The sequence below is a fragment of the Sapajus apella genome, unplaced genomic scaffold (genome assembly GCF_009761245.1).
Source record: "Sapajus apella isolate SASKATOON/1434 unplaced genomic scaffold, GSC_monkey_1.0 scaffold95, whole genome shotgun sequence".
Taxonomy (NCBI): domain Eukaryota; kingdom Metazoa; phylum Chordata; class Mammalia; order Primates; family Cebidae; genus Sapajus; species Sapajus apella.
Genome location: NW_022437035.1, coordinates 40,784 through 50,682, shown reverse-complemented (window position 1 = coordinate 50,682; position 9,899 = coordinate 40,784). Strand labels below are relative to the sequence as shown.

The following is a 9,899-nucleotide window of genomic DNA, read 5'->3' as shown; positions in this document are numbered from 1 at the left end:
ACTAATTTGTGTAAATTCACATTTCAACGTGATCACTTTCCTTCTGTCTGGAGATATCCTTTACCATTCTAATAGCAAGAGTCTGATGGTGACCAGTTCTGTAAGTTTTTAAATGTCAGAAAAACTTTTATTTGTCCAACAATTTTGAAAGCTATTGCACGAAGGGGACTCTGAGGAAAACTGAATTTTAAAGCGGGCAAAATTTGATTAAACATTTCACTAAGGAAGATACACAGATAATAAGCACCTGGAAAGTTGCTCAGCATGATGCCTCTGAGAAAGAAAAGACAAGTTAAAAACACGATGAGAATCACTACAGATCTATTAGAATGACTTTAAATAGAAACTGACAATGATATCAAGTGCTAATGAGGATTCGCACAACTACAGTTCTCATACATTATGGAGACATGCCAAGATTCACATTCCTCCTCAGTCAGAGTCCCAGGACGGGACACAGGGTGCAGTGGCACTCAGTGAACGCGGTCATCCCAGCCTGGCCCCTCTCTCAGGGTCCTTTTCCTGCCTGGGCTGTTCTGGCCTCTCCCCACAGCCTGGTGTGGAGGAAACAGAATGATGAGTTTTCCTCGGTCGTGGCCTGCATCTGCCTCTGCCTAGAGTTGTTTTGAGGGAGGATATGTGGGATGATGAGATTTGCAAGGGGCGGAGTCATCATTCTCAGGGTTCTGGAGAGGGGCTTGGGGCTTCTCACTCTGAGTCCACGAGGAGAAGCAGGAGATGGGAAGTTTTGACCTCGCTTCCCCTTTGTCTGTGTCACTGTGGCTTACCCGTACTGGCCATCAATGGTGTGGCTCTCTCCACAGTGATAGTCAGCCTCGTCCTCAGACCGGAGGTTGGAGATGGTGAGGAAGCGGTCAGCTCCAGAGCTGGAACCTGAGAAGCGATCGGGGATCCCGTCCCCCTTGCTGTGGCTGCCATCACTGTTAACCTTCATTATATACTGGGGGGACCTCCCTGGTCTCTGTTGATACCAGTGAATAAAGTAGTTGCTGTGCTCACTGCTCAGGGTGCAGGTGAGCTTGACCGAGGCTCCCAGTGAGGCAGATGCAGACGGGGGCTGAGTCAGCACAGGCAGAGCACAGAGACCTGGAAACATAGAATTTCATGAACGATGCTGAATGCACAGGAGAACTGGAAAAGGTGCTCATGAGGAGTGGTGCTCATGGGAAAATAGCTGTGAAAGGGTTTCCCTGGATTCCCTGGGATGTTCTGACCTGTGGAGAAAATGAAAGGCAGGAGGCAGAAAGAGACCCAGGCCATGGTTGGAGAGACTTCCAACAGCTCTGTGTGAGGCTGCCCAGTGGAACCTGGACACAAGAGCCTCCTGTCTTACCTTTTTGAAGCTCAAGAAGGGAGGGGCTATGAATGCAAATCTGCTTTCCACTTCCCAGCATGTCTGTCTGAGATACTGTCTGAGCCCTGAGTCTGAGGACTTCACGTTGGCAATTTCTCAAGGTCAGGAGAAGGGCCAAGTGGGTGTCATGAGTGGAGCATGAATTTTACCCAATAGAAGGGGCCTCAAAGGATGCATCAGTCATGCCCTTTGCACTTGAGCCCTACCAGGGAAGTCGTTAGGGTCCTCAAAACAAGGCACACAGTGCCCTCTAGTGCACACAAGAGGAATGTCGTCCTCATGTATCACTAGATAAAGCAGAATGACTCCTTTGAGACATTAATATGTGACAGGCCCTTTGGAGAGTGTTTTACAGGCACCACCTCAACCACACATTCACAGTAGCCCCACAGCAAGCATACACTTAAGACACAGCCTCTCCTTCAGCTTATTCATGGCAGAATCAACATCAGGAAGTTACAAGATTTATCAAATTTTCCCAGAGAGTAGCGATTGGAGTCAGGGTTTCATCCATCCTCAGAGCCTGACCTTCCAGCTCCTCCCTGCCCCGCCTCCTACCCTATGCCCCATCTTCTTCTCCTCCATCCTCCAGGACCCTGGACCCACGTATCACGGCCCTACATTTTTTAATCAGATACAATGTCCTTCGAGTCCTTTGGACAAAGGCGTAGATGCTCTGCCTGCTCCCTTTATGGCAAGTGACAAAGGAGCATGTCTTAGCGGTGACATCAGGGACATCCAGATGTCTGGTCGTGCTCCTCAAGCCAGGCTCCTCTCCAGACAAGTTAGGATTGGAATACCATTTCTAACAAGGTGGAGGCCATTGAATTTGGACAACTGTCACATTAGATACTGAAACATTTTAACCTTAGTGAATACAAGTGGCAGAATATTTCCTTCCTGTTATCTTAGATACATGTATTGCTTTTCCAACCTAGAACTACCGAGAATGTGATGAAATGAATTCATGAACAAAACACTGGCCCATTAGAAATGGAAAGAATGTGTGAAGCCCCAAGGTGTCCATGGGTACAGACAGAAGCGTCCACACATTGCACCTTAGAGTTTGGTGTAAAGAGATAGCTGAGGTAAGAGGTCACATGACACCGATATGCCTGCTCCTGTACTTGGCTGGGCACGTCACTGCAGCTCCCCCATGCACTTCCCAACCAGTGCTTCCACTTTTCCTGTCACTTGATACCTCAAAGTCTCCACATTGGTCCCTGATGACCACTCAGGCCGGTCAGTTCTGACACCCTTGCTTGTGGGTCCTGATACAGCATTGGATGTAATTTGCTAAGACCACCCTGGGAAAATGCACCATCATAAAAATGATCAATGCTTGTGAGTCAGGCAAAAATAGCCCTTTGTGAAGATAGCAACACACTCAGCTTCAATACTATATTCCTCATGATCAGCCCCTTTTCATCCAGATCTCTGTATAAATAATAACTTCCTACCTTTAGTTGGTTTTATGGTAAGGATCTTTCCACTGAAAGGGATCCTTGGAGCACAATTCACAGGGACCATTGCCATTCATTCCACTGACCAGTAGAAAAACATGGCTTTAATGGCTCAGATTTATCTTCAAACTGGAAGTTATAGTCAATGTCTTTGAGAAGAGAAGAAGTGCGAAACACGTTGTAAAAATCCCCTCGTTTCTGAGAGCCCTTGTGTTTCTACTGCGGTTGGAAAACGGGACATCCATTCTCCTTTAGGGAGGCCCTCTGGGTCGTGGGACTCTCCATTACCCCAAGATGGTTCTAAGTATGTACCGCAGAGGCTGTGATCCAATGGACCATCATTCATCTGGATCTGCTCTGTCCACTATAGCAGCCATAAGTCCCAGGGAGCTACTAAGTTTTCGAAATGTGGGTAGTTCAAGTTAAGATGTGATGTGGGTGTAAAATGCACCAGATTTCAAAAAGGTTGTATGAAAATAACATAAAATATCTCAATATTTTTACGTTGATTACATATTGAAATAATATTTGGATAATGTCATTTAAACAAAATATAATATGAAAGTTTATTCCACCTGTTCTTTTTTACTTTTTAAATGTGGCTACTGAAAAATTTTAAAATCATTGAAATTATAGTTCTAGTAGAACCCTCAACACCAGAGTATTCCTACTGCACTGCAGATCACTGCAAATATGAGTTACTTGATTTTGAAAAGTACAGAGAACTTTCTGGAGTCTTAAGGAGATGCCAATGCTTTCCCTTAAAGCACAGCAACAGGCCACAGTGTGGTGTTAAGGAACAGGATCTCTGGGACTGGAAGACCTCAGGTTCTGCTCCCGGGTCAGCCACTTTCTAGCTCTGACATCAGGCAAGTTGCTCTTCCTTTCTTTGCCTTGGCTTTTCCATGTCTCAAAATCTATATCATAGATTCTCCAACTGGAAGTAGAGAGATAATGTCAATATTTGGCTCATGGAGTGGTTGATATTGAGCGATTTAGTAAATATGAATTGTTTCGAAGAGTGCTTGGTATGTATGAAACACACATGAATGAGTAATTAAACACATCATTCCTCCTCCTCCTATTTCTACCCCAATCATTGTCCTTATTCTTATGAAAGTACGAAGGTAGTAAAGATACAAGGAGAAAATTTAGGAAAACAGGAAAGTTTTGAGTTTGGGACACTTGACACTGACAAGCCATTCTTGCACCATCAAATGCACAGGTACACGTATGTACATACATACACAGGCAGGCACAATCAACACAGCTCACACCTGGCACAAACTGCACAACCTCCCAGCCTACTGTCCTGTTTAGTGGGCTTTCTGTTCCAAGGACCTGGACTGGTTCTCAGAGACATCACCAGGATGTGTCCCAGTAGGACTACAGCAAAATCCCTTTGTGTGTCCGGGTGCTCTGATGCATGTTACTCCCCCAGTTGCTTCTCTAGAGCTGGCCTTGCTTGTGACTTCCTGGTTCTGTGAGGAGGCCCCCAGTTTTGCCGAAACTGTCAAGATGATCTGTACAATGTTGGCATCAGCTTGTGATCTGTGACCATTCACAGTAGGCAGCGTAGAGGCCTGAATGGGGACTGCTGGTCAATAGGGCAGTGCTGGTGCCACTGAGGAGAAGAGACCCCGGGGGAAGACTTCACAGTGAAGCAGTTTCTGAGACGTGGGAAAAGCAGGGTGGCTCTCCTCGGCTCCTAGAACTGGATTTAAGTCACTGACGTCTTTCTTGTCCCTAACCTTTTCAAACGCTCTGCGCTGCAGTTTCTCCATCTGAGGTCCAAGTTCCATGAATGACATCAGCAATCATTGCTGCCAGCTCATGAGCAGCTAAGGTGTGTCAGGTTTGTGTAAAACAGTCTATAAATGTGATCATTAAATTCCTGCAGCACTTTTGGTAAAGAACCTGCCTTCTGTTTCCCATTGATTTCTGCACACACCGGCTCCTCTTCACCTTCTGTCAGGAGAGGAAGCAGCTCAAGGTCTTCCCTGGATGCAGATGCTCACTGTCGAACTTTACAGATGTCAGGAGCATGGCCCAAATAAACCTTTTCTTCTTTACAAATTACCCAGATTCAGATATTCCATTTTAGCAAAAGGGACTGAGGCATGTTAGTGGAGGAGAACTAGGTCACTTATGCTTCTCAGAAGGTGCGTTTTGTAGGTGAGTTTCAGCCGTGCTGAGTGAGGAGGGTGCACAGGAGCTAAACCACCCAAAGTGTGTTCCTTGAAGGACCAGCATCAATCAACTTCCTGGGAGGCTATTGGCCATAGAGAATCTGGGGCCACACTAAAACCTGCAGAGGCTGTGTCTGCAGTTTAACCAGACCCTATGTGGTTTTCGTGTACCCATTGACATTTCCAATGCTCTGGTCTCAACCACAATGGAAAATCTCACATCCTCTGCTTTTGACAACATGGTCTTGTCTCCCTGATGTGCTCCTTAGGCCACCTGGGCTTGCTGGTTAACTGCCCTGTCCTCATTTAACTGAGCTTGATTCAGGTGCTACACCCTGTTACGACCCACAAGAAATGTTTTAGGAACAGACGTCTTCACAGTCCACATGTGTGGTATGTCGGGAGGAGGTGTCTCAGTGTGTTGTCTAGAGAGAAACAGATGGCTCATGTTGTTTGCCTTGTTTCCATTCAGCTCCAGTTAGCCTGGGCTTTGTTTATTTCTTAGACATATTATGCCGTCTTCCATGTTCAGGCATCTTTGAGATTTTCTTTTTCTGTGTGTGACTCACCTCCTCGTCCAATACCTGCCCAAATCCTACTTATCTTTCAGATGCCTGTGCTTATTACTTGCCAAGGAAGCAGGCTCTGACACAAAATTACAATCTTTTAGCATTTATTGCTAAGTATCATCACGATTGGATATGAGGCATTCAGTTTGCGTGAAGGAACACCGCATCCGATGGCACCATGAATCGTACATTTTATGAGGCTTTAACAAGAATGGGAAAACAACAGGAAGTAATGTCTGCTTACATGAAAACATTCGATGTGACTAGCGAAATAATCATGTGGTTTTATCTTTTATTTTATTAATATGGGGCATTACGATAATGAATTTCCATAGGTGAAGAATCCCTTGGATTTTGGGGATGAATACTGGTTAGCCATGGAGTTTAATCCTCTTAATATTTTGCTAGTACTCTGTTGCAATCTTGTTTCTCATCTAGTTTCATAGAAGCTATTGGGCTACATTTGACTTTTCATGTTTCTCTTTTAGAATGAGCGGCTCGTGTTCCCCTTTCTTGTATTTTTGGAAGAGTTTTTGAATAATTGTTATTAATTCCTTAACCAGTTCATAAAATTCATCAATGAAACCCTCCATGCCTGGGCCTTTCTTTGTGAGAAGTTTCAATTCCTAATTTAAACTCTTGCTGTGGCACTAATCAGGCTTTCCATACCTCCTTGAACCAGCTTAGTTGTTTTTATGTTTTTAGAAATTTTTCCTTTTCACCTAATTTTTGGCATGCGGTTTTTCACAGTGTTCTCACATAACATTTTATTTTTCAGTATCAGTGTTCAGAGGATATCATTTGTTTGTTTATTCCTTCCATATCTCATGCTGAAACGTGACCTCCACTGTAGGTAATTTCTGGAAATAAAAATTTCACTTCACCCAGCAAGCCCATTACTGGGTATATACCCAAAGGATTATAAATCGTTCTGTTATAAAGACACATGCACACGTATGTTCATCACAGCACTGTTTACAATAGCAAAGACCTAGAGCCAACCCAAATGCCCATCAATGATAGACTAGACAAACAAAATGTGGCACATATACACCATGGAATACTACGCTGCCATAACAAATGAGTTCATGTCCTTTGTAGGGACATGGATGAATCTGGAAACCATCACTCTCAACAAACTGACACAAGAACAGAAAATCAAACATTGCATGTTCTAACTGATAGGCAGGTGTTGAACAATGAGAACATGTGGACACAGGGAGGGGAGCATTACACACTGGGGTCTGTTGAGGGGGCTAGGGGAGGGACAGCAGGGGTGAGGAGAGTGGGGAGGGATAACATGGGGAGAAATGCCAGGTATAGGCGATGGAGGGATGGAGGCAGCAAACCACCTTGCCATGTATGTACCTATGCGACAATCACGCACGATCTGCACATGTAACCTAGAACCTAGAGTGCAATTAAAAAAAAAAGTAAACTTCCACTTTATTTTCTAAGATTGAAAGAGGTGAATGAGTTAGCATCAGCAATGTTTGTGAGTTAGATGTGGGGGAAACCTCAACTGTGCATTCTTGTAATAATTTAATGATTCAAATGCCCACAAAATAATATTTAATAATCAGTAGCCATGGAGTATCTCTGGTAGTGTTTGGAAGAGTCATAATTAACACAGAAAATAAACAAAAAGTATCAAATGTTGAATTTTTTTTCCAGAATGGAATATGTCTGACCTAGAACTAAGATAAATCGTAGACAAAAATGGTACAGTCCAAAGAAAATCCCTGTGTTGTATGCATATTAAACTATTAAGTCCAATTTTAGTATTGAACATCAACATTTTCATGTGCTAATACAGATACCTGTCAATGTTATTTATTAACACAAAGTATGATTGTTTCCTAGTTAATGTTACAGTTTTTTTTGTGGGGTGAACATATTCTTGACAGTGGGAAAAAAGGATGCACCATAAGATATTTTCTTATACCTAAGATAATAAAATTTCTGCTTTTACAGAAGATGATAGTTTGCAGCATTAACACATTTCCAATATCAAAGGCCTGTTCTTTTCCTAGCAACTTTCTTTGGGTCTTTAAAGCTGAAAGTCTTAAGCTCTCTTCTTTATTTTACTCTTCCATTCTGGGATTTACTGTCTTCATGCTTTATATAAATGTTCAATACATTCAGAGCATAAACTTCATTCTCCATTTATTTATAATCCCAAGAACTCCAGCAACCTTGTATGTTTATGGTTTCAGCTACAATGCTGATTTTAAGACTCTTCTATGTGCCTGCTCTGTACTATTCCTGACTTGCTGCAGGCTTCATTGCCCCTTTGCTCCTCCTCATCCTGCTAATTTTCAACCTTGGGGGAGTCTATTCCTGATATGCTAATGCTCTTCCCCATGACTTAGAACAAATGGATCAAGATAAAAGTTATGAGACTGTGACAAAGGACTGCTCCGGGAAGACCGAAGATTCATCAGATGAATGGTATACATATTTTCTTAGCCAAAGAAAGAGCTGAAGCCTCCATAGGAGGTGAAATCCAGTGACACTCACAGAGAGAGCTCCACCTAGAATGTACGCTGGTAGAATTTTCAAACTTGCAAGAACACTAAAAACCAGGGAGCATTGGTCGGACACGGTGGCTCACGCCTGTAATCCCAGCACTTTGGGAGGCCGAGACGGGTGGATCACGAGGTCAAGAGATTGAGACCATCCTGGCCAACACGGTGAAACCCCATCTCTACTAAAAATACAAAAAAATTGGCCAGGCGTGGTGGCATGTGCCTGTGGTCCCAGCTACTCGGGAGAGGCTGAGGTGGAAGAATTGCTTGAACCTAGAAGGCAGAGGTTGCAGTGAGCTGAGATTGCGTCACTGCACTCCAACCTGGTGACAGAGCAAGACTCCGTCTCAAAAAAACAAAAACAAAAACAAAAACAAAACAGGGAGCATTAAACCACATCCTGTGGGCTATCCCTAGTCTGGCCCCTGTTTTTGTGTGGCCCCAGAGCTGAGAGTGGTTTTTACCGTTTTAAATGCTTACACAGTAAATGGTGCTGTAAGTACCACATAATATTCTCAAGTTGACTTTTGGGTAGCAAAGACTAAAATAAGTCATATCTGGACATTTAAGAAAAAGTTGACTAAATCCTAAAAAACAATGAGCACTGAAATATTTGAGTAAATGCAGAACCTCAAGCAGAATAGGAAAAAATCAAACATCAAACTGAAACAACTTAACATTTGAAAACCTGGTAGGCTGGCAACAATTTAAACTTTCATCAATGTCCTCTGATTAAATATTTGTGGCTGCATTGTAAACTGGTAGAGATCTCTGGAGGGAAATCTGAGAACAAGGTGAAAATTTCAAACACAAATCCTTTTGACCGAGAAATTCCATTTCCACAAATTTATCGTATGGTCATGTTCACACATGAACCCAAATGAGTCTGCACAGGGCTATTCACTGCAGTGTTGTTTGTGAGATCAAATTCATGTTGATAACCATGAAAGCCTCCAAGTCTCAAATTCTACCGAGGAATATTCTGCCGCCTTCAAATGAACGGGACAGTGGGCTATCGCTAGGATGTCACAGGAAAGAATGAGAAATGGTGCATGCATAAGATGGTCTTTGACATGGAGGACCAGGACAGGTGCTTTCACTTCACTCTTTTCTTTTACCCTGAGCTGACCTACATCTGCCAAAGAGTACAGTAGCAGCCTTCCTCAGGCTGGGCCTGGCCATCTGCTCTGGCCTCCAAATGCAGCTCAGCCTCACAGCCTGGCTGCAACTTCATGATCAACTGGGAACCAAAACCACCAAACCAAGCCTCTCCCAATTCCTGATGCATTGAAGTCACAAGATCACACACGTGTTCTCTTAACATGCTAAGTTTCACGAGTAATTTTTTAAAATTATGCTTTAAGTTCTGGGGTACATGTACAGAACGTGCAGTTTTGTTACATGGGTTTACACATGCTATGGTGGCTTGCTGCACCCATCAACCCATCAGCTACATTAGGTATTTATTTCTCCTAGTTTTGCCCTCCCCTAGTCCCTCACTCCCCAACTGGCCCTGATGTGTCCCTCTCTGTGTCCATGTGTTCTCATTGTTCAACTCCCACATATGAGTAAGAATATGTGGTGCTTGTTTTTTTTGCTCTTGTGTTAGTTTTCTGAGAGTGATGGTTTCCAGCTTCATCCATGTCCCTGCAAAAGATATGAACTCATTTTTTTTGGCTGCGTATTCCATGGTATATATGTACCACATTTTCTTTATCCAGTCTATCTTTATCCTGTCTGTATTCTTTATCCAGTCTACTAGACATTTGGGTTGG

General features: G+C 43.4%; 1 gene segment (V, D, J or C); it reads right to left on the bottom strand.

Moving 5' to 3' along the window:
• Positions 1 to 304: 304 nt before the first annotated feature.
• On the bottom strand, positions 305 to 1,343 carry LOC116535512. The segment is given in 3 exon segments: positions 305 to 554; positions 789 to 1,107; positions 1,236 to 1,343. Coding segments are annotated over 3 exon segments (411 nt in total).
• Positions 1,344 to 9,899: the final 8,556 nt, after the last annotated feature.